The sequence below is a fragment of the Bos grunniens genome, chromosome 25 (assembly GCF_055505025.1).
Source record: "Bos grunniens cultivar Pamir isolate PY7600 chromosome 25, Bosgru_T2T1.0, whole genome shotgun sequence".
Taxonomy (NCBI): domain Eukaryota; kingdom Metazoa; phylum Chordata; class Mammalia; order Artiodactyla; family Bovidae; genus Bos; species Bos grunniens.
Genome location: NC_141189.1, coordinates 15,659,618 through 15,684,307, shown reverse-complemented (window position 1 = coordinate 15,684,307; position 24,690 = coordinate 15,659,618). Strand labels below are relative to the sequence as shown.

Below are 24,690 nucleotides of genomic sequence, written 5' to 3'. Positions count from 1 at the left end.
CCCACCCCCACGGCGCCCGTCCCGTGTGGGGACAGAAGGAAGTGAGCACACAGCATCCCGCTGTTGGATTGGTTGCTATTTCTCCCGTCCCACGGGGCCCGACCCGGCCCGGGGTGGGGGTGGGGGGGCTCTGGGGACAGGACATGCAGGGCAGGGGCGGGGGGGCAGAATTTTCCTGTATTTTATCCATTTGCAACTTGGTCACCAATAGAGAGAAATGGGACTCTGAGGGCTAACAGGAGAGGATGGCCTGGCTCTGGGCCCCCAGCCAGGCCCCAGGAGTCCTGTCCCCTCCGGGGAGGAGAGGGAAAGAGCTCTAGAAACCAACGGAGAAACAGAAGGGGCAGGGGCTCATGTCAGCAAACACGGCTACATCACGTGACACGCCAGCGACACAGAAACACACGCCAACGCACACGGTTGCACAGCAGGCAAGGGGGGGTCGGGTGGGGGAGGAGGGAGCCGGGGGCCACCCATCTTGTCCTCTGCGGGGCAGGCTGGGGGTGGGGCAGGGTGAATGCATAGAACACATCATGTACACACGCTCGAGGCGTGGCAAGAGCGTGCATCAACCCACAGGCACATGGGATGGACACGCAGTGTGCTTCGTGAAAGGCAGGGCTAGGGAGAAGTGGGGGGGGAAGCAGCGAGCCCTGGCCAGGCCCGGGACCACCCACGGGGCACACAGGGGCTTGATGGTGGTAGGGGCTCGGCGGGCAGGTGGGCAGAACACACTCGTCTGAGAACATGCAAGAGACACCAGCCCCCAGACAACAGTTCCAGGACACGCACGGACACAGCAGCCAACAAGCAAACACATCCCGTGGTGGGTGGGACTCGGAGAAGCAGACCCTCAGGGATCCTTTGGTCCATCTGAGGCCCAGAGAAGGGCAGTTACAGACCTAATGCCACTCAAGGAGGCAGCAGCATCTCTCCAGCCATGGCTCCACCCTTCTTGTGGCCCCAGGGCCGTGGGAATTCCGGAAACACCTGGGCTGAGAGGGTATCCTGGCTGGGCGGCCGGAAGGAAAAAGGGTTGGGTGGGGGGTGCTAGGGCCTGCTCTGACGTCCCCAAAGAAGCCTGAGTGGGAGCAAGGGGGGCTACAGTCAGATCCGGGGGCAAACTTCCTGTCCTGACGAAGGGCACTGTGGGAATGGACAGGCAGGCGCCCCTCCTGAGGAAAGCCCACCTTAGGAGTCCCGTGCATCTATGGGCCATACACACAGGCAGGGCCCAGCCAGGTAGGGAGGAGGTTGGCTATCTGAGCTGGGGCTGGGGTGGGGTGGGGTATTACGTTCCAGAAGGTTACAAGTGCATTGTCTCTCTCACGCACACACGCTTCACATGAAGAGGGCCTCCAGGAAACCATGTGTACACACACCAAAGTCCTCCGCCTTGTGCACACGTATGTTCCTGGGCCAGTGGAGTGGGAGGCTTCGAACACTGTTCCCTGCCCATGTACCCCTCCCCCACCTGCCACCCAATGCACAAATCCACCCATGCATGTGTTGTCTACGCAGCAAGGGAGGAGTTGGCGCCTTCCTCACCATCACAAACCCGGGCCCGTCACAAACTCTCAGACTCACCCTGTGGGGCAACAGCTATTGGTGACACTGCAGCAGGAGTCATGTCCAGGGAATGGGTCCCATGACTCAGCCCACTCCAGTACGTCTGAAATAAGCAGTTCCCTAAACCCCAAAGGCCAGCACATCAGACGGGCCGGTAGAGACCATCACCGGCCTCTTTTCGGTTCTGAGGTAATTCTCAAGAATGTTCTCATTCTGAGAGCCGGGGGCAGCCCCTGCCATTCCCCTGATCAGTAGCATTTCCCACCAACAGCCTTTCCAGGAGACATTCGTGTGTCCCGGTGCCAACCTCTACAGGCTTCGTGCTGGTGTCAGCATGCACTGGGCTCCTGTGTGCATGTGTGTGTGCCTGGGTGTGGCCTCATCCCCGTGGCAGGTAGGAGAACACTGAGGTGTCCCAGCTTCTACACGTCCAGGCCTACGTGACAGAGAAAGATAAGCATGTGGGCTTGTGTGCACAGGGGCTTGGACCACGCAGAGCAGGAAGCGGCCATTGCACAACGTTGATGGAGCCATGTGTGGCCACACCCAACAGCGGCCAGCAGCTCTGGGGAGAGAGGGAGCAAGCAAATAACTTGGATCAACAAACTTGGACAGGACACAGGTCCTTGCAGGTGAATGGATGTGGGTATCATACACAGCGGGGCAGAAACACACTATGTAGAAATCCTCTACACACACATACGCACACACAATTGCAGACGTACTCTAGATAGCGTAGAAATATAGATTTCTGTGCCCATCCAAAACACGTGTCCCATGCAAAATGTAGAGGGTTCTATCTCAAGAGAACACCTACTGACACTTTAGACACAGCCTAGATATTCACTCACACACACACACACACACACACACACGTCCCTCACATCACTTGCCAGGGGAAATGCACACAGATACACAGGCTAAGCTAGATTATTTACACGTGTATGTGTCCACTTGCTTGCCTTGGCTGAACCCCATATGCACACACGTGCTCCCTAGGACACAGGCCAGCCCCGGGGGTGACTAAGCCAGGAGCGCTGGCTCCACACCATGCTGGGGTGTCTGCCACGACCTGTGTGTACTTGGGCCAACCTGGATCCTCAGGGAATGAGTGTGAACCTCTGCACACATACAACCTGCCCCATTTGTAGCAGACTCAGGGGAAGGGGGCATGTCAAGGGAGGCGGTGCTGTTACATTGGATTTAAACACCCAAACACAAAATTCCACGGACACAAACTGTGTATCCATGGATCCGTGACCACACACATACACACACACACACACACACAACCCTGTTTACAGAAGACAGAAGAGTGGGGCTCAGTGGGCTGCTGTGTCACACCCGGCCACAGTCCACACAACAACCCAGAGGAAGGGGGAAAGCTCGGACAACACACAAACTTGACGTGGGGGGGCAAGAAGGGTGATCGGGTGCTTGTACACGCAGCTACACACGTACACACACGCACACACGCTGGGGTGTCCACACGTCTCGAGCATGTGCCGGCGGCATGCATGTTGGTGTGCATGTGTAATCGCGCCTGCTGCTATCTACGTGCGGGGGCGAGGGTGGTCCATGGTCGGGGGAGGTCCAGGGACTCCAGGGTCTGATGGGCGGTAAAGGTTAAGGGGGGCTGCCTGTGTTGAGGGTGAGCCTGGAGCAGGGGATGGAGTGAAGGGGCGGTGGGGGTATTGCTCCCGATGTGGTGGGGGAAAGGTCTGGGAGGGATAGGGTGGGGGGGCCTACAAGCCCAGCGTCCCCCCAATGGATGACGCCAAGACCACCCCCAGCACCACACAGCAAATGATTATCATGATTTTCTTCTGCAGGCAGGAAGGCCGAGGGGGAGGGAGGAGACAGGGAGACCGAGAGATAAAGAGACAGACAAACCGACAGACGGATGGGGAGGATGGTGTGAGGGAAAAGAAGAGGGGAGAGAAAACAGAAAGAAAAGGAAGAGGTCAGAACCAGAGATAAGGCCTCTCGTGGGATTTCATCACTCACCTCAGCCCCGGCCCGAGCCCAGCCCCGCCCGCTCGGCTTCAGCCCACCTGCTCCACAGGCCCACCCGCCCCCGCTCACCCTCCGGGCCTTGCTCTGATATTTCACAGCTTTCTTGGTGTCAGACACGGCTCGCTCCACGTAGTCCACGGAATGTTCCACATTGTACTCAATGCGGTCAATCATTTCGCCCTATGGAGGAGACATGCATGGGACGGGGTGGGAACTGGGGCTGGAAGAGGGGACCCCCAGGGGACCCGGGCGAGGCTCCCCGAGGCAGTACCTGGCTCTCCACCAGCATGGCCATGTCCACAAACATGTCATGCAGCTCACGGATGCTGGTTTCCAGTTTGATGATCTCGTTGTGCCTCGTCTCTATTTCGTTCAGCGCCTGCTTTGTCATCTGCGAGTCCATTTTGATCTAGGGTGATGGGGGTGGGAAGGGTGAGTTTGGGGGGTGGGAGGGGAGCTGCAACCCCTTCACTCCCAGAAGAGCATCTGGGTTCAAATCTGGCTGGTGCTTACTAGCTGTAACTGTGGATAAACTGCTTAACTTCATGGAGTTTCAGTTTCCTCACCTAGAAAACTGACACTAAGTGCCTGCCTCACATGGCTATGTGAAGACTGAGTGACTGTGTACATTGATTAGAATAGTGCCTGGCACACAGAAAGCACTAAAGAGACATGTGTTAAATTACAAAAAGTAAAACTTGGGTACTTCTCTAGTGGTCCAGTGGCTAAGATTCTGTGCTCCCAATGCAGGGGTCCTAGGTTCGACCCCTGGTCAGGGAACTAGATCCCACAGGCCATAACTGAAAGATCCTGTGTGCCACAACTAAAGACCCAGCGCAACCAAATAAATGAATATATTTTCAAAAAGCCTCTAGCACACACCAGGGAGATGGGGGTCCTGGACCCCCACCAGGATTGGGGGCCACCATCTGGTCAATGGTGGACACAGTAACACAACCAGGTATACCGCCTCCTCACAAAAGCCAGATCACTCATTTTCCAAACCACTCACTGTTTAGAAAGCCACTCTTCTGCTCTAAAACCCTCCAGGGCTTCCCACTACCCACAGTCTACACACCTTTTACTTTAGCAATCAAGATCCCATCTTCCTTTCTGTCCTTATCTCCCCAAATCATAAGAGCCCACATCATCCAATGGCTCTTTGGCAACTGGTCCACTCTCCCTGTCTTTATTCAGTCTGTCCTCTTTGTCTGGAATGTCGTTTGCCCATCTTCCTGTGTCCAAATGCTCCTTGTCTCTTAAGGCACACAGCTCAATGCCACTTGCCCCAGGAAGCCTTCCTTGACCCTAGAAATGAATACTATTTTAGGGCCCATCTGCATACTGTTCAGCCTTCAGGCAAGGTACCGACAACCTTGCACCGCAATGATGGTGGGTCAGTTGGCAGGGATCAGCTCTATATCCTGAGAACCACTTATAAGTTTTCCCTCTACTCGCAGGCAGACTGACAGACATCCCGGGCAGAACTGTCTGGGAGGGCTCCGGGCTAACTGGCTCATGAGCGATTTTCTCAAAGCTAATTTAACAAAGTCAATTCTCTAAATAACAATTTGCTGAAAACTGCTAGACAATCAGTGAACAGACTTTAATCCTGGTCTAGAAACCTAAACCAGAGTCATTCTGCCACCCACCAGAAGCAGAAAGAGAGCCAGAACCTGTCAGCCAGGGCAAAAGTCAAGAAAGAGAAAGAAGAACTACGGTGGAGGGGTACAGCTGGGGAAAGTCCATCTATTTCACATATAAGACGGCAAGGGCAAAACTTCAGCAAAACTAAAACTAGTTTTTTTTTTTTAAATCTTCAAAACGTAGGCAAATTAGTCACTTGGTGAAATGACCTGTGTCACCAGGGAGAAGTGTATCCTTGTACTGAAGAGTCATGACTGGACTGCATCCTTGCTCTGCCTCGAGTTGTGTGACCTCGGCAAGTCATTTAAGCTCTTTTTTTAAATTTGGGTCAGATTTCCTCATGTGTGAAATGCAGCTGCCTCAGAGGCTTGTGGTGAGGAGTAAAGGAGTTTAGTAGGTAAATGTAAATAGGTACAGTGCCTACAACAGTGCCCACTCCCGTCTGCCATTTTTATGAGGCTGCCTTTCTGCTCAGCCCCCACGGAATTCCCCAGTCCCAGATTCAGACTTCCCGACGCTTGTGATTTCAGGGTGGACTTAGGACCTTGAATTCAGCCTAAGCCTGGGGAGGAACGATGAATACTCTGCAAGTACAGACCCCACCCCTACGCGGGGCTCACATCGTCCGTGAAGATGGCCAACTTTCCACTCTCCAGCATGTCTTCCAGTTCTTCGTTGGTTGTGGTCCTTCCGGCTGTGGGGAGAAAGGGCTCTCTGTTCAGTGACTGGGCCAGCCTGGGGGGCCCAAGGTGATGGGACCCCGGAGCCCACCCTCCCACCTGGCCTATGGCCCACCGAGGGGAAGGGCCTGCCTGGAAGGAGTACGCGACGGCGGGGGTGGCAGGGTTGGGGGTAGGGGAGTCACACGCACTGATCTCCAGCTGCCGCTGGATCCGGTCCTTGCAGCGGTCCCGGTACTTGGACTGGGTCGCGTTATATTCAGTCATTACTTCCACGAACTTCCGGGAGAGTGTGGAGTGCTGGGGTGGAGGTACAGACAAATTAGGAGGCAGGCAGCAGAGACCGTGGAGGGATGGAGTGGGCAGGAGGGATTGAGTAGGCCTATGGCCCTTTCTTCAGCTCGTGCCACGATCCCAACCCCTCACAAGAGCGCAGTTCCTTAGCCCCAGTACCTACATCCTACACCCAAACCGACCAAAGCGGCCAGGCAAGGGCCCTCCGCCGTAGCCCCGCCCCCGCCCCACCCAGTCTCCTCCTCGGCCACGCCCCATTCCTGGGCCTGCTCTGGGCTGCCCAACCCCAACAGGCAGGGCTCCAGCCTGGACTCCTCCCCTGCCAGGTCCCTTCTGCTTTGGTCCTGGCCCTGGCCCTGACCGTGCCTGGCCGCTGACTCCTACCTGGGTCTTGCGGATGCGCAGGTCCGCAGAGGAACGATTCAGTCCCTCCTCCTGTTCAATGCTTTGCTCGATCGCTGTGGGAAAGAAGACACAGTGGCGGGCGGGCGGGCGGGAGACCCGGGGCGTGCGGGGCGGAGGCTTGGGACATATGAAGGGGTAGACATCCTGAGGCAGGCCGCAGGCCTGTGAACAGATGTCACACCCAAGCAAGGGCAGGCAGTAAAGACTGCAGGGTGGTGAGGCAGGAGGCCGGCGGATAAAGGGATCAACATTTGAGGGGGCCTGGAAGGCAAGCAGGAGGGGAGATTGAGCATCAGTTGGTCACCAGACAGGGGGGCTATTTGTTCTGATGGAGAGACTGGGTCTTTGAAAGTCTGTAACTCCTGCCCAGCCTCCCAGTCGACATCCTCTGTATGAATGGGAGGGTACTCTCTACTTTTTGCAACCTCAGCAAAGGGTCAGGAACCCATCGTGGGACTTTACTGGTGGACTGCAAGGAGTTTCAGGCAGGTCAGGTTCTAGTAGCCGCCCTTTCCTGGGAAAATCCCGGGGTAAGCAGATGGATGTTCCAACAGAGAAAATAGCTCTCCTCCTTCCCAGGTGGCACTAGTGGTAAAGAACCCACCTATAGATGTAGGAGACATAAGAGATGTGGGTTTGATCCCTGGGTCAGGAAGATCCCCTGGATGAGGGCGTGGCAAGCCACTCCAGTATTCTTGCCTGGAGAATTCCATGGACAGAGGAGCCTGGTGGGCTACAGTCCATAGGGTCACAAAGAGTCGGATATGATGGAAGAGATGGACATGACTGAGCACACACACACACACACACTGCCTTAGAAAATGACCACTGTCCCAGGAATCCCCACTGCTAAAGGATGTTCTGGAAAAGCACACAGATTAACTGGGGTTGCTGCTTCTAGATCATACACTCCCCACACTTATTCAGATTTTCTATAAAGGAGCTTGTGAGTAAAACCGGCTGGGCTCCGGAAATGCAGCCTGAATGAAACACAGGCCCTCTCAAAAGGGGAAAAGCCTCCAGGCCATTCCTAAGAACATAGCTTCACTGTTCCTGGCAGCGCTGGAGGTATGAGGCTGGATGGTGCCCCAGCGCTCCCCTGCCAGCCACGGCGGGCCAGTGAATGCGTGACATCTCTGTTTCAGCTGCTACGGGAAAAGTCCAGAAACACACACCCAAGGATGTTGGAATCACTGGCCCTAGACTGGGACCCTATTGTCAGGCTTGGGGCTGGGGTCAAATCCTGGAGGAAAGGATCCTTTAATAAGGTCTCAATGACTTCTTCCAGCAATCCTGGGAGTTCAGTGATAGCAGTCCAGATTTCAGACTAGAAACTGAGATTGAGATGGAGAAAACCACCATTTGAGGTCACAGACAAAGCCAGAGGTCATGGCACCACACAGCTGGAGAGAGATGGAGAAGACGCTCTCTTTTTCTGGAGCTCTGAAAGGTCAGCTTCTCTAAGGCATTGCCACTTTTCCTATCTTCTTTCTTGGCTGTTTCTGAAGTCCTAAACCATATAGCCCTCCTCATGGTCTCATGTGTGCTAGGTCGCTTCAGTCATGTTCAACTCTTTGCGACCCTATGGACTGTAGCCTGCCTGGCTCCTCTGTCCATGAGATTTTCCAGGCAAGAATACTGGAGTGGGCTGCCACACCCTTCTCCAGGGGATCTTCCCAATCCAGGCACTGAACCCGTGTCAAGGTCTTATACAGCATGTTAATGTCAGAGTTCCATAGGCTCAATGAAATCGCTGAGTACAGAGATTTTTAAACTGTGTTCCATGGATCCCTGCTTCTGAGAAGGAACCTCAGAGGGGGCTGTTGCTGGGAGTGATGGGAAGCCAGGTGCATAGGGCTCTGGGACTCCCAACCCCAGGTCAGCCAGAACAGTCTGACATTTATGTGTTGTATATAATGGAATTTGGGGTGAGATTTCACTTAGGAAAAAAAGATTTTGCTACCCTCCAAAAAAAGAAAGAAAAATGAAGAAGCTCCACCCCCCTAGCTTTGAAATTGCTTCAGTAGTTCTTACTGTACTGATGAGGAAGCTGAGGGTAGGGTACCTGTCCAGAATGAGTTAATGATGGAAGTGGGCTCCCTCTCTCTGGATTTGCAATCAGTGAGCTCCCAGTTTGGATCATTCTGCTTTCCAGCACACTCTCCTAAGTGCACAGGGCTTACAGATCAGCACTAGAGGCTCACATATGACCTCCTGTTGAATCCGGGAAAGCATGAGTCCCTGTCCTCATCTCCCTGGACCAAGGTCATTGTACTCAGGGCCAGACATCTGACATGACTCCTTTCCCCCCAGAGCCCAGCAACATGCCTCAGACAGAGGAGTGCTTGGCAAGTGTTTTCTGATGCTGAATTACCAGGAGCACACAAATTAACATCACGGTAATGCTGCTGAATTCCCCTGGCACCAACAGATAAGGAGGTTCCCAACCCACAATGCTTTGGGGGAAGGTGGTTATTACCAGCACCCAAGTCCTTAAATTAGAGTGAATACATGAGCATTTGGCAAGTCCCTCCTGCAAGCTTGCCAGCCCCCTGGTGTCAGCCACACAGTCCAATCTGTCCTGAGCTAAGGATACCAATTCAGAAGCATTTGCTGAGCCCACCTACTGGGTGCTGAGCGCTATGTCCGGCACCTGTTCAGGAGAAATGAGGCCTCTGTGAAACGAAAGCCACCTGGAAGATTACATTTTCTCAGCAGATCTTCTTGCCGATGGAGAGCTCGGATGCAGTTTGGACAGAAACCCTCCTTTCTCTCATTTCCCTGTCCTGTCTGTATCTTTCTCTGTGGCATCTGGAGCAAACTGGAAAATCTGGGATTTTATGCCTTCTCACTGTTTAGGAATTTGACTCCTGGAAGTTTGTAGACATTTGTCATGGTTTAGTCCAATGGAAGGCAGACTTGTTTCCCTCCTTAGTCAGGGGACGGCATTTCTCACCTTTCAACTTGGATCGAACCTTGTTGGCCGTCTTCTTGATGTCTGTAGTGAGGTCCTCCAGCTCCTGTTTGGTCTCTGAGGGGGAGGCGACGGGACGAGAGGGATGGGTGAGACGTTTGGGTGGGACCCCAGCCTCCTTCTGCCCCAGCTCCCAACCACCCAGCAGTAGCACTCACTCTCATCCGGGTTGGGGGCGGCCAGGATGGCACTGTGCTGTTTTTTCACTTGTTCCACATCCTCTGACAGCTTCTCAATGCAGCCCCGGATCTCTTCCACCTGGGGCAGCAAATTGGCTATACCCAGCCAAGTCGTCGGGCCAGACAAAGGGATTCGGGGGTGGTGCTCAGTCAGGGTTCAGGGAAATGGGCCAGACCCAGAACGGCTGGTAAAACGCCAAGGGGATGGAGGAGTAGAGAGAGGGATGGGGGTGCGGGGGGCCAGGAAGAAGGCAGTTGTGGGTTGGGGGTCAGGTTCTGTTACCTGTTCAAAGAACTCATCCATGAAGTGGTCTCGGTCCACATGGACCACTTCTTCCTCATCATCGCTGTCTTTCGCCTGGGAGGCAAAGAAAGGCAGGGTCTGTGAGCAGTCCTGTTGCTCTGAGCTCTAGGCTCAGAGTGGGGGTCCTGGGAAGGGTCACATGAAGGGCGCCCAGAAGTCATAACAAATACTGAGTGTCCTGTGGCACAGGGTCCCGGAGGCCGGGTGGCTGACAGCCCAAAGGACACCTTGGAGGGAATTAGCCAAAGGCACCCTTACGGAGTAGAAGTGGTCCTGGGAGCGCTGTCACCCTGGAGGCGGGTGGTGCTCTGGACAGATGCTTTATCCAACCAGTGTGGAAGCATTTCCATATTGTAAAAACTGGCCAAATGTCAGCCTGGCAGTAACTGGCTCTGGGCTGCAAGAAGGGGTCTGACGTGGAGTCCAGGGAGCCTGACCCCTGCCACCATGCCCCCAGCCGCTCCCGCCAGGCTTCGCTGTGTTCCCTTCTCTTCCCCTCCAGCCTCCAACACGACTGGCCACGTCCCCTGTGCAAGGTCACTTCACTGCCAGTGGCGGGCATCAAGTTAAGCAAGCACAGTCAGGCCCGGGGAGGGCTGGATGCGAGACACAGAGAGCACCCCGACCTTCCTCCTCCCACCCACTCTCACCCCTCCCCGACTTTCCTCTGTGAAGTCACTTGCTTTCATCCAGCCTCTTCCAACTTCACACCCACCTACTCTCCCTTGCTTGGATTTCCCAGTTGCAACCTGCAGCTGCTCAGCCCTCCACCCCCAGGGCGCAGAGACACAAAGGGATTCGCCCTCCCACACCGCCACCGCGGCCACCAGACAGGCCAGTGACATAGACAGAAGGGCTGATACAAAGGCACACAGAAATAGGCCCCCTGACACCCACACAGAGCTGCACTGACGTGCTGACGCTCACCCGCACACGGGCCCACAGCAGAGCTGCCTTCTGAACATGTGGACACACAGACGTGCAGAGCTCACCACCCCCACGCCCCCTGGGACACTGGGGAGGGCCCCCTGGGGCTGTGCTCTCAGCCTCTCTGAGCCTCAGGTTCGCATGCTCACTCAGATCTAGGAAGGAGGAAAAGGGGGTAGGGAGGGCTCCCCAGTGCTCCACACTCCCGACTCAAGACCCTGCTCGGGACAGAAGTCTGAGGGCCAAAGCTGAGCCCATTAAACTTAATTACATCTGGAGCCCTAATCAGCCTCCACGGAAATTTAAACAGAGTTCACCCTGATTTCCAGAAAAAAACAAAAACAAAAACGAGCCAAGACTCAGACAGAATCTCACGACCAGAGCCTGAATGAAATCAAGACAGGAGCCAAAAGTGTCTAGCAGGGGATGTTGCCAGATGAGATTGAAAGAGGAGAGCTCGCCCAGAACCTCGACAGGGTCCCAGCAGACCGCAGACAGGACCCGACAGAAACCAGACAGCTCAGACCCAACCAGACTCACGCAGACAGATCGCAGACAGCTGAGATCGAACCTAGACAGAGCCAGATGGGAGCTAGATGAGATCTAGACAGCCGGTTAACTTGGAATCAGAGAGCCCCGACAGCACAAGGAAGAGATCAATGGAGATGCCCAGCTAGACCCTCTCAAAGGCACCCCAGCTTTCCACTGAAGCCTGGCTCAGATGGTACCCAGGGATCCTCCCCATGCCATGTCAGAGAATGGGCTCAGCACTTCCATTTCATCTCCAAATATCTCCCGGGAAAGGGGGGGCTCCTCTTCTTGGCCCACAGCTGCCCCCAGAAGGAGGGGTGGTAGCCGGTGGGGCTTGGGGACCCTGAGGGGACTTTTGGCTCTTCAAGCCTCCAGCTGACCCGGAACCACACCGGCAGACCTTGGCCCCAAGAGGCTCTGGGCTGCTTGGCTCATCTTTGAGGACTCACCGGCCTCCCATGAGGTGCTAGCCTCAAAAAACCAGCTGCCCCACGAAGGCATGTTCCTTCTCTGCCTTCAAGCACTTGGCCCACAGCCTGGCTGCCCACAAGTCATGAGGCCTCTCGCTGGCCCAGGTGTCTGGAAACTTTCCTGTTCTTTTCCCCCTCCCATGCTGACTTTCTGTGTGTCTTAGTTCCCCACCAGGGAAGCCCAACGCTGACTTTAGACTCCCTCAAGTCTCATCTCTCTCCCTCTCTCCTGTTGTCCCCAGGGCCAGGTCCTTGATTCTGCCCCGGGGCATCCTTGGCTGCCTGTTTACTTGCCCTTGAGAGAGGAGGAAAGGTACAGGCCCCAAGGATGACTTAGTTGGTGCACTAATTACAGGCAACTGAGAGCTAAACTCCTCTCCAGTTTCCAGACACTTCTCCATCTATAATCTCGTCTGATCCTTACCACCACAGCCCTCGAAAAAGCTGTCCCCATTTCACAGATGAGGGAACAGGAGGGCAGAGGGGGAAGAGGAAATGGACTTGCTCAAGGGCACCCAGGCTGAAGGGCTGGAAAACCAGAGGCATAATCTAAGACATGCCTCCTCCCAGACCCTCTTCTGTGGCTCAAGGCCACGCTGCCTCCTACCAGCCACTCCACCACCAGAGGGTTCCCTTCTCAGGTCCCCTCCTGACAAGGCCGAATCTGGGCAAAGCTCTGCGTCCTAAAAGCCTAGCAAAATATTAGCATCTGAGAGCGCCTTTGGCCTTGGTCTTGCATTCTTGTTATCTCATTTAATCTTCACTGAAATTCTTCAGTTTACCATTGGTCAGCGAAAGCTCATGAAAGTGTTAGTCGCTCAGTCGTGCCCGACTCTTCGCAACCGCATGGACTGTAGCCCACCAGACTCCTCTGTCCATGGGATTCTCCAGGCAAGAATGCTGGAATGGGGAGCCATTCCCTTCTTCAGGGATTTTTCCCGACCCAAGGATGGAACCCAAGTCTCCTGCATTTCAGGCATATTCTTCACCATCTGAGCCACCAGGGAATCCCAGTTATGGCAAATGTTTACACAGCATTCTATGATGTGCTAAATGCTGTTTTAAGCACCCTGCCTTTATTTATCCATTTCGTTCTCACAATAGCCCCCTTTTATAGGTGGGGAAACTGAGTCACAGAGAGGCGAACACGCTTGCCCAGGTCAGCAGCTGGAGGGCCACACGCCTTCTTCCCTCTGAGCTTCAGTCTCTGCATTTGCTGAACGGCAATAAAGTCAAGAAAGTAAAAGTGCTAGTCACTCGGTCGTGTCCAACTCTTTGCGACCCCATGGACTGTAGCCCGTCAGGCTCCTCTGTCCATGGAATTCTCCAGGCAAGAATACTGGAGTGGGTTGCCATTCCCTTCTCCAGGGGATCTTCCCGCCCCAGGGATCGAACTCAGGTCTCCTGCACTACAGGCAGATTCTTTACCGTCTGAGCCACTGGGGAAGCCTGAGTCCTCCCTAAATGGTGGGCTGGAGGAGGCAATGAGACCACCAGGCAGGAAGAAAATGCCAGATGCTGCCAGAAATAATTACTGCTCAGGGAGGGTTGGTTGGTACCCACTGCCTTTCCCCTGTTACAGATGAGGAAACAGGCTCAGAGAGGTTGCCTGACCCTGCCTAAGACTTCACAGCAAATAAGGTCAAAGGTGAACTGAATTTAGTCCCTGAACTGTCTGGTACTTAATCTCAGGCTCTTTCCCTCCTGTCCCTCTGTTTCTTCCTGGCCCCTAAAGAGTTGTCTCTGCTGTGTCCTCAGCACTGCTGAACTCCCGTGGCTGCGACAGAAAACCAGGAAGAGGTGCCAGGCTGCAGGAAGAGCCCAGACAGGAAGCCAGGGGTTCTAGCCTCCATTCAACTTGCTGGGTGACTCGAGGCAATTCGCGGCCCCTCCCTGGGCCCTGGCTTATCTGTGAAATGGGTGGGCCCTCCTCACTCTGAGGTATGCAATCTTCATCATGAGCACAGCCTACATTTCTGGAAGAAGCTAACCAGCCTAAAAGAAAACAGGCTCCAGGCAAAAAAGAATACCTCGGAAAAGATGATCACACACGCCCTTATCCACCTTAGGGACAACTGAAGCCTCAGTTTCCTCATGTGCGAAATGAAGATAAGAATTATATACATCAGACACATAGGTGTCAATAACGAGCCGTTGGGCTCAGTTACAAGTGCTTTGCCTGAATGAATTTAATCCTTACAGCCACTCCATGAAGTAGATACTCTTTTTATGGCCATTTGACCAATGAAGCAGAGAGAGATTAAGTAATTTGCCTAAGATCATACAGCTGATGGGGAGCCGACAGGGTGGGGTCTGGATTGGAGCCCTGGCGGTCTGCTCTTTACTGCCTGCCAACTCCTCAAGCGCTCAGGAGGATGAAATGGGAGAGTGTGGAAGCCCTGGGCACATTCTGGAACTGTCCTGGGGACAGGGGACATCAGATCCAAGCCTCTGGGTTCAGTCCTTCCTGACCAGAGACACCCGGGGCCCTCAGGGGTGTGTCAGTGGCGTGGCGACAACACAGATGCGTGGACAGAGGGAGTGGGGCAGTGTGAGCCAGCGAGTCCAGCACGGAGACAGACACGAGGGTGACTAAACCAAGGTGGAAAGAGACTGGAACTGGGTGATAGAAAAGTCATAGAGTGGGCCTTCCCTGGCAGTCCAGTGGTTAAGACTCTGAGCTTCTACTACAGAGGTCACGGGTTCAATCCCTGGTTGGGGAACTAAGATTCCTGCATGCCACATGATGCGGCCAAAAAAATAAAAGAAGTCATAGAGTGGGTATGTGTTTGGGTAAACACGTATGCATGCCCACACACACACAGCGCACACGTGCTCACACCTGCTTCTCAGGGGCACATGCATCCTTTGATCTAGAGGCACCAGCCTCTCTCCACTGCACCCCCTGCTTCGGTCCATCTGTCTCCCTGACCCGGGCCTCTGCTCGATCCCAGCATCTAGTCCAGTCTTCCCACCCCTACCTCTCTCCTCTGCCTTCCCCACCAACTCCTTCTTCATGCTCCCTCTGCCCCACAGAGTCATCATTTATCTAACAAATGTGTCTGATCAGTGTCCACTTCTCTCCTGGGTGCTGTGGAGAACAAGCCAGGAAGGGGGCCTGCCTCCAGGGAGCTGACATTCCAGGGGAGGAAGACAGACCGTGCAAAAGGAGCAAGCAATTTCAGACTGGACTCCGGTATATAGCAGGAAGGAGATAAAGCGGGAGGTGTGATAGAAATGGCCGTGGGGGAGGTTTGACATCCGAGCTAAGGCCCAGGGAGTTAACTGCACCGCAACCTGGAGGACACTGAATTCAACGCAGAGGGAACAGTGTTCAGGCAGAAGGAACAGCATTCACACAGAAGGACCAGCAGGTGCAAAGGCTCTCAAGCCGGGGGAGCTTGTGCGTCTGAATGGCAGAAACAATCCCTGTGCTGCTGGAGGCTATCAACCCATCACCCAGGGTTCTCCTGGTCCCTGATGGAGAATGTGGGGCCACTCTTTCCTTCTGCTGCATCAGGTCTGCACTTCTAAAGCATCTATGTGCCTATCCCACCTGTGAAGGCCCTCAAATTCCTCACCGCAGGCTCCCCTCCCCCATTTCCCAGTCTCCCCAACCACCCCCACCTCCGCCTTCCCACTCCAGAACTGCCTTCGCAGGCTATGCCCACAACACATCCCTTGTGGCTTCTCTCTGTAACCTTTCTCCCCACCTCACTTGCTCTCTTCCTCTCCTTTTCAGCCCATCCCTGGACCCACTCCTTGGACCCTGGGACACCCATCCAGTCAACTGACTCCCTCCTGCAGCCTCCACTCCAGCCCAGCACCTCCCAGTTGCCAACCAAAGGTGCCTGGTGATGTGGAAACAGAAAACCCTAGTTCACCCTGGCTCTGCCATTGACAGCTGTATGACCTTGGGCAAGTCAGGTTACTGCTCTGGCCCTTGATGTACTCCAAAATAAATTAGGGGCCACGTCTTGCCCATCCCAGGGGGCTGACAGAAGACTCAAGAGAAATAAACAAGTCAGCTATGGAATAACATACACTCGTGGAGCAATGCTGAGCCCAAGCCTCCTTCTAGGAGCCTCTGGCATAATTTCAATCCTCAGGATAGCCTTCCGAAGCAGGTCCCATTGCTACTCCCAATTCATTCATGAAGGAAGTGAGGACCAGAGAGGTTAAGCAACTTACCCAAGGTCACACAGGAGTAGCAAAGCTAGGATTTGAACCCAGACAGTCTGACTCCCAAACCTGTGCCCGTGAGTGCTATGTGATAAACCCCTTGGGACCTCTTAAAGTGCTACTGGAAAAAGACAGTCAGGACCCCCCAGGCTGACCTCCCCTCTTATCACTGACTTTCTGATCCCTCTCAGCCTCTCAGAGGCCCCTTTCCCAGGCCTCCCACACCCTGCCTGGTTTCTCCAGGCTTCCAGCCTCCTCATTCTCAATTCTGGTGGGGAGATCTCCACACTCCTTGCATCTGGAAGCTTTTTCCCACCCTACACGTGCCCTCCCGAATCTCCAGTTTCCTGGAGCCATGACTAACCAGAGCCATCAGCATTCAGTCAGCCCCCTTCATCCTTCCACCCTCGTCCCACCTCCACCACCGGCTGCCCCCAGCAGCCCCAGCAAACTGGATGCCTCCCCTTGGGGCAGGGGGTCCTTGACCCACTCAGATGAAGACTCTCAGCACTGCCTTCCCTGTATCCTGCTTTGCCTCTTCCCTCCCCCTCTCTAATCACGCCATGATTCCACTGTCACCTCACCCCCACCTGCTTTCCATCTCGCTGGGTTTGGGAGCCATGGCACAGTCTTGGCAACAGCAGAGCTGGGTTCAAATCCAGACTCCTCACTTGCTAGTGGTGTGACCTTGGGCAAGTTTTCACCACTCTAGGCCTTGGGTCTTTTTCACCATAAAATGAAGCAGTCTCTCAGTCTGCCTACCTTACCAGGTGAGGGTCTAATGAGATTATGGATGGCAACCTGCTTTGGATGAAAACGGGGAGAGAAGGGGAATTAACAGCATCAGTGCTGGAGCCAGCCTGCCTTTAAATAGCTGTGTGACTTTGGTCAAGTTACCTAACCTCCTTGGGCCTCAGTTTCCTCATCTGTAAAATGGGATAATGCTAGCACCAATTTCTAGGGTTGCTACAAGGATCAAAATGAGTTAATATGTATACAACACTTAGAACAGTGTCTGGCACATGAATGTTGGTTATTTTTATCACTCCCCTTTTCCTGATGCCTGAGTGTATAACTCAAAGTTTAACTGAAAAAAAAAAAAAACCCAACCTTCAAAATTCCCTCTCTCATCCCACCTGTCAACCCATTTCTCCTAGAGGCAACAGTCACTTGCCTCCAAGCTCCTTCCTTTTGTCTTCCTGTAACCTGGTTCCCCATCCCCAAACCCAGGGGGCCCTCCGAAGACAGAGCTTTTTATCCTTAGTGTTGAGACTTCTCTTTCAAAGGCTAAAAAAGCAGAGACACATGTCAACTTGGCAGACGGGAAACCCAGAATCCTGTCTGATCTTCCCATCCACTTGCTTGGTGACCTTGGGCAAATTCCTACCCATCACAAACCTCGATCTCCTCATCTGTCAAATGGGATAATAACCCAGGGGGAACAGCCAATAGGCTCCTAGTCAAGTGCATCAGGCTACATCAGTTGGGTCTAGTACTTTATTAGCATAACCCCGGGCCCTGAGCACACCGCAGGCTGTCAGCTCTGCCTCCTTGGGCCCCAGGTCATTTCTCCAATGCCCCTAGCCTCCTCCCAGTCCCAGAAACCACTCTTATCAAGCCCCCATTCCCCAGCCTCTTCCAAATGGCAGCTTGCACTGCAGACACCATGCCACCCTCCTCCCCTGTCACCCAAATCCAACTCACTGCCTGGCCGGACTCCTGGAGCCGGGCCTCTTCAGGCCTGCAGACCGGGGGCCCATGCCAGCTCACCCCTGATGGTTCAGGATGCCCCAGTTCCCCCCAGTGGGGCACAGTCCATGGCACACAACCCAGTTCCAGGGCCCTGTGCACGGAACCTCCTTCCGGTCTCCCCTGCAGCCCCTTCTCCCACCTCTGGGATCACTCTCTGTCCGGCCCTGGCCTCTGGCCATCTCCTGAAGCCACCCCTTCCCTCCTCATCTCTGAGAGGTGCCCCCTCCCCACGAAGAGCAACACAAACACACATTTCATTCACTGCTCAGTTAGCATCTCAGTCCCAACCTGTGTCCTTTCCCCCGGCCACCCCCAAATCTGGGTCCCGCTAGGCTCAGCTTGGCCCAGGAACTGCCCACATCCTCTCATTCAGCAAATCGGCCCAGCAGATGACAGCACCCTCCAGTTCTCTCCCCACACTCACTCTCTCCCATCCTCAGATGAGACCCCAGGGCCCGCCTGGGGACGTGGGGTGTCCAGGGTCCCTGAGACCTCTCCTGCCCCCAGCATGTCTTAATGGCCTCAACCCTTTCTAGCCACTGGCCCTAAAATGCAGGTTCATTGGAGACAGCAGGTACCTCCACATCTTGGGGCGCCCCTGCCATCAACCTCCCGCCTCATCATTTGCCCCCACGTCCCAGCACCTCCCCCACTCCACCCCCAGGAGTCCCCCAATATTGGGGTCCCGCCCCCCCCATTCTCCCCACCCCCAGGCTCACACTCCGCAGCTCCTGAGTCCGATCCTTCATCCTGCGACGGCTCCTCCTCCTCCTCCTCCTCCTTCTCGTTCTCCTGTCTCTGCTTCTGCTCCCTGCCTCCTGCCTCGGTTCGGGAGGCCGGAGTCTAGGGGCGCCGAGGGGGCACCGGGGCCACTGGCTGGGGCCCGCGGGCGGGGGCGGAGTCGGGGGCGGCGGGCTGAGGGCCGGGCAGGGGCAGGGGCCTGGGCCGGGCTCGGCTCTGCCGGAGCTGCGGTGGCGATGCGGCTGCGGCACAGGCTCGGATGGAGGGATGCGGGAGAGCTGGAGCGCGGGGGAGGGGGGCGGAGGGAGGTAAGGAGGAAGGGAGGGAGGGGGGAACCAGGAGGGGGCGGGGAGCAGGGGGCATGCGCAGCGCCGGGGGCTGGGGGCGCCTGGGGGTTGTAGTCCGGGGAGGGGGACCCAGGAGGGAGGGAGATGGGAGAGGCCTAGAGGGGGGTGGGGAAGGGCAGAGCCACAGAAGGAGGGAGAGATGCGGAGAGGCAGGAGATGCGGCTGGAGGCGCAGAGATGCTGGTGTAGGGTGGGGGTGGCGGTTAGAATGTCAGAAAGAAGGGGTCAGGGAATGAGTTAAGGGAACAGCCTGGGGAGCGGTACTGTGGATCCCTTTACACCAAGAGATGCAGATAGATTTTATATTTTATGTTTGGGAGTATCCCTGTGAGTCTGGGCAGGACCACCTCTGTGTGTGTGTCCCTGCGGGGAGCTTTCTGGACACTAGGAATAGCGAAAGTGACCCTCTAGGTGGCTTTTGTGATGCAAGGAATCAGCCAAGCCTAGCTGAGGAGGACATGGGGCTTGTTTTTCTTTTTTTGCACGACCTTCCCCACTCTAAGTGTGAGAGTCCCTGGACAGCGTGGGTCTCAGAGCTTTGCTTGTCTACCTCCAGGGACAGGGAGCTCAGCACCTCCGGAGACCTGGCCTATCTTTAGGTGGCTCTGTCAAAACAAAATCGGTCCTTGTTGGGAGGGGATTTCTGGTAACCTCAAGGGTCCGAGAACCCAGTCCTGTTCATTCATGGCCACCTTTCCTCTCTCCATCTTCACGGCTTAACATCACGTCAACTTCTCTACCCCTGCAATGGGGCCTTGGCCACCAAAAGGTCTCAAACCAGCTTTTTCAAAGGTCCCCAGTGACCTCCTCTAGGCCAGATCCATCAATTGCTCACCAGGCCTTATCCTCCGTGATCTTTCAGTGATGCATGACCCCAAGGACCCCTCTCTTCTTGACACCCTGCCTTCCTTGGCTCCCACCTGCCTCTTGCCTTCCACGCCTTCCCCTCCAAACACTGGAGGTTGTTTCCCAACCTCCATCCAGACCCCCAGCTTCTTCTGCCTCCCCTCCGCAGCAGGATTCCCTGGGCCTCCTCCCAGGTTCTCTTCTTTCTTTACCCCCCACCTCCCCAGGTTCAGCCACACTGACATGACTACAATATCCACTCTATACCTGCATGCCAGGTCCTCAGGGCAGCACCAAGAACAGAAACCAAAACTGCAGTCTCAGATGTGGGGATCCATAACTATTGTGAGTGAGGCCAGGGCTTTGGCCCTGACCACCAAGACTGTGAGCCTCTTCTCCCAATGAGCCTCTTCCTGTGCTCACCATCAAAGAGGGCATCTCTGTCCATTCAGCCCCTCAAAGCAGATAGAAAGCTCTTCTTGGCTCCCTCCCACATCCAAAGAATGCTGCCATGTTCCAAGCATCTGCCAAGTCCCTGGTGCTCCACTGAGGAGCCCCCATAATTCTCCCAAGTGAATTCTCCCAAGCTACTGCCATTATCCCAAGTGTCCACATCAGGAAGCCGGCTTGAAATGCTTAAATAACAGCAAAGGGCAGGGCTGGGGCTCTTGTCTGCAACTTTTTTATTTTAAATTTTTATTTTCTGCCTACGTGCCGCATGCGGAATCTTAGCTCTCCAACCAGGGATTGGACCCCCACCCCCTGATTTGGAAGTGCAGAGTTTAAACCGCTGGACCACCAAGGAAGTCCTTGCCTGCACCTTTTGATGACAAAGCCCATTCTTGTAAAACCACAAGATTCCAGCCCCTCCCTCCACTGTCAAATCCAGAGCTGTCGCCTGGGTTCCCCCCATCCCCACCACCCTTGTCAGTCTAGGCACTCACTGGTTTTTATCCAGACCATCAGAGCAGCCTCCTCTTGGGGACTTGCCTGGTGGTCCAGTAGTTAGGACTCAGCACTTTCACTGCCAGGGACCAGGGTTCAATCCCTCGTTGGGGAACTAAGATTCCGTAAATTATGCAAAGTGAACATGAAAGTCATTCAGTCATGCCCGACTCTTTGCGATTCCATGGACTACGCAGTCTATGGAATTCTCCAGGCCAGAATACTGGAGGGGGTAGCGTTTCCCTTCTCCAGGGGATCTTCCCGACCCAGGAATCGAACCCAGGTCTCCCACATTGCAGGTGAATTCTTTACCAGCTGAGCCACCAGGGAAGTGTAAACCCGTGCAACGTGACCGAAAAAAAAGAACACCTTTCTTTCTGCTCTTCCCACCTGCAACCCTTTCCCTTCACGTCCTCAGATGCTGCTGCTGCTGCTGCAGCTGCTGCTAAGTCACTTCAGTCGTGTCCGACTCTGTGTGACCCCACAGACGGCAGCCCACCAGGCTCCCCCGTCCCTGGGATTTGCCAGGCAAGAACACTGGAGTGGGTTGCCATTTCCTTCTCCAATGCGTGAAAGTGAAGTCGCTCAGTCGTGTCTGACTCTTAGCGACTCCATGGACTGTAGCCCACCAGGCTCCTCCATCCATGGGATTTTCCAGGCAAGAGTACTGGAGTGGGGTGCCATTGCCTTCTCCGCCTCAGATGTTAGTGCTCCCCTAATAAATGAGATAATATCAATCCCCAGCATCAACCAAGTCAATGCCCGCCCCCCTGCCACAGCTTCCCGGATTATGCTCAATAGCTGCTCTCTCATTTGGTCCCCATCCCCACAATCTCATCTCTCTTACTTCTTCTTTCCCTGCTGCATGGACCCCTGGCCTTAATGACACCAAGGACCCCAGACACCTTGGAGTCTTTGGCTGTGTGGCTTCCCTGGCCAGGTATGCTGTTTTGTCCCTTCATTGACAGTCAGACTTCTCATCCTTCAAGGTCTAGTTCCAGCCTCTCCCAGCCATCCAGGCATACAGCCTCACGAGGTGTGGGCCAAGTCTGCTTCCACCTTAGACTAACCTGGGCCTGACTCATCTCTGCTTCTCCGCAGCAGTCAACACGAGGTGAGGCACAAGATACAGGTTCACTAAAAATCTGAATGGAGAGAAGAATGAATAGCATGTTCCCTCATACCGTTATCCCAGCATAAAGACAATGGGAATAAGTTCCATGGGCAAGGATTTTAAAAAATTGAAATATAATTGATATACAGTATAACATAGGTGTACACTATGCTGCTGCTGCTAAGTCGCTTCAGTCGTGTCCAACTCTGTGCAACCCCAGAGACGGCAGCCCACCAGGCTCCCCCGTCCCTGGGATTCTCCAGGCAAGAACACTGGAGTGGGTTGCCATTTCCTTCTCCAATGCATGAAAGTGAAAAGTGAAAGGGAAGTCGCTCAGTCGTGTCCGACTCTTTGCGACCCCATGGACTGCAGCCTACCAGGCTCCTCTGTCCATGGATTTTCCAGGCAAGAGTACTGGAGTGGGGTGCCATTGCCTTCTCCGAGGTGTACACTATAGTGTTTCACAATTTTTAAAGGTTATATTCCTTTATTATTATAAAACATTGGCTATATTCCCTATGGTATATAATATATGCTCACAGCTTAGTCATTTTATGCATAAGCGTTTGTATCTTTTAATCCTCTGCCCCTATATTGCTTCTCTCTTACCCTCTCCCCACTGTTAACCACTAGTTTGTTCTCTGTTTCTTTTTTGTTATATTCACTAGTTTGTGGTATTTTCTAGGTTCTACATATAAGTGATATCTTACAGTATTTGTCTTTCTTTGTCTGACTTATTTTACTGCCTAATACCCTCCAAGTCCATCCATATTGTTGCAGATGACAATTTTTTTCTTTTTTATGGCTGAGTAGTATTCCATTGTGTGTGTGTGTGTACACCACACCTTTATTTGTTCATTTGTTGAAGTGCACTAAGGTTGCTTCTATATAACTGTAACTGTGATATAACTATAACTGTAAAAATGCTGCTATTAACATTGGGGAGCATATATCTTTTTGAATTAGTTTTTCTTTTTTTTTTTGGCTATATACCAGGGAGTGGAATTGCTGGGTCATCTTATTTAACTTATATGCAAAGTACATCATGAGAAACTCTGGGCTGGAAGAAGCACGAGCTGGAATCAAGATTGCTGGGAAAAATATCAATAACCTCAGATATGCAGATGACACCACCCTTATGGCAGAAAGTGAAGAGGAACTCAAAAGCCTCTTGATGAAAGTGAAAGTGGAGAGTGAAAAAGTTGGCTTAAAGCTCAACATTCAGAAAACAAAGATCATGGGATCTGGTCCCATCACTTCATGGGAAATAGATGGGGAAACAGTGGAAATAGTGTCAGACTTTATTTTGGGGGGCTCCAAAATGACTGCAGATTGTGACTGCAGCCATGAAATTAAAAGACGCTTACTCCTTGGAAGGAAAGTTATGACCAACCTAGATAGCATATTCAAAAGCAGAGACATTACTTTGCCAACAAAGGTCCGTGTAGTCAAGGCTATGGTTTTTCCAGTGGTCATGTATGGATGTGAGAGTTGGACTGTGAAGAAGGCTGAGCGCCAAAGAATTGATGCTTTTGAACTGTGGTGTTGAAGAAGACTCTTGAGAATCCCCTGGACTGCAAGGAGATCCAACCAGTCCATTCTGAAAGAGATCAGCCCTGGGATTTCTTTGGAAGGCATGATGCTAAAGCTGAAACTCCAGTACTTTGGCCACCTCATGCGAAGAGTTGACTCATTGGAAAAGACTCTGATGCTGGGAAGGATTGGGGGCAGGAGGAGAAGGGGATGACAGAGGATGAGATGGCTGGATGGCATCACTGACTCGATGGACATGGTGTGAGTGAACTCCAGGAGTTGGTGATGGACAGGGAGGCCTGGCGTGCTGCGATTCATGGGGTTGCAAAGAGTCGGACATGACTGATCGACTGAACTGAACTGAACTGAAGGTAGTTCTATTTTTCGTTTTTTGAGAAACCTCCATAATGTTTTCCTTAGTGGCTGAAACAATTTACATTCCTATCAGTGGTGTAAGAGGATCCCCTTTTCTCCACGTCCTCACCAACAGCTGTCATTTGTGTGTGTTTTTTTTTATGATACCATTCTGAGTGGTGTGAGATGATTTCTCATGGTGGTTTTGTTTTACATTTTCCCTGATGATTAGCAGCATTAAGCATGTTTTCATGTATCTGTTGGCTATTTATGTATCCTTGTTGGAAAAATACCTATTTAGGTCTTCAAGACAGGGATTTTTGCTTGTTTTGTCCATTGCTGGTTCTCTAATTACACTATGGTACCTGGCACACAGTAGGTGCTCAATAAATATTCATTAAATGAAGAAAAAAACCCACCAGGGACTTTGTTGGTAGTCCAGTGGTTAAGACTCTGCACTTACAATGCAGCGGGTGTACAATGCAGGTTTGATTCCTGGTCAGAGAACTAAGATCTCACATGCTGTGTGGCACAGTCAAAAATTTTAAAAAGAAACTAAATATTGATTAAATGAGTGAATGCATGAAAGATGCACAACTCAGACCTGGCCGTGGTTCTATGGATGGACACAGGCACACACAATGTGATGACAATGATAGTCTCTGTCATGGGTCAGTGATTGTGACCTCAACATATCCATGATCACTTAAGTCTACTCAATTCCCCTGTGAGGTGGGTTGCCTGGACCACACACCAGCCTCTCTGCGTAAGTGGCCTTTCTAGAGCATCAGTGTCACCAGGTCACCCCCTGCTCTGAAAACCTCACCTGTTCCCCATTGCTGATGAGATAAAATCCAGACTTCCTCACCTTACTTTCCACT

At 53.4% G+C, this 24,690-nt stretch overlaps 1 protein-coding gene across 3 annotated transcripts; it reads right to left on the bottom strand.

Moving 5' to 3' along the window:
• Window positions 1–55: 55 nt before the first annotated feature.
• Window positions 56–18,969, bottom strand: STX1B (syntaxin 1B). Of its 3 annotated transcripts, none has more exons than XM_086374916.1 (10): window positions 18,650–18,828; window positions 10,048–10,122; window positions 9,744–9,843; window positions 9,568–9,642; window positions 6,591–6,664; window positions 6,104–6,212; window positions 5,853–5,926; window positions 3,857–3,994; window positions 3,655–3,765; window positions 56–3,395 (listed from the first exon to the last, which is right to left on the bottom strand). In XM_086374916.1, the coding sequence occupies exons 1-10, from the start codon at window positions 18,677–18,679 to the stop codon at window positions 3,315–3,317; spliced, it is 867 nt and encodes a 288-aa protein (XP_086231042.1). In that variant the 5' UTR covers window positions 18,680–18,828; the 3' UTR covers window positions 56–3,314. The 3 variants fall into 3 exon arrangements, with proteins under 3 accessions (XP_086231042.1, XP_086231044.1, XP_086231043.1); XM_086374918.1 differs by having other exon boundaries at window positions 1,856–2,134; window positions 18,650–18,969; XM_086374917.1 differs by having other exon boundaries at window positions 1,856–2,005.
• Between the last annotated feature and the right edge of the window lie 5,721 nt (window positions 18,970–24,690).

Excerpts from the sequence above, each read along its gene's own strand:
- STX1B (XM_086374918.1), bottom strand. The coding sequence starts at position 18,679 with ATGAAGGATCGGACTCAGGAGCTGCGGAGT. Across the intron at positions 6,665-9,567 it reads GGTTCGATCCAAGTTGAAAG|CGATCGAGCAAAGCATTGAA; the intron begins GTGAGAAATGCC and ends TCTTTCCCACAG. Across the intron at positions 2,135-3,654 it reads ATCAGAGCAAGGCCCGGAGG|AGCTGCTGGCCGCTGTTGGG; the intron begins GTGAGCGGGGGC and ends CTCTCTCCCCAG.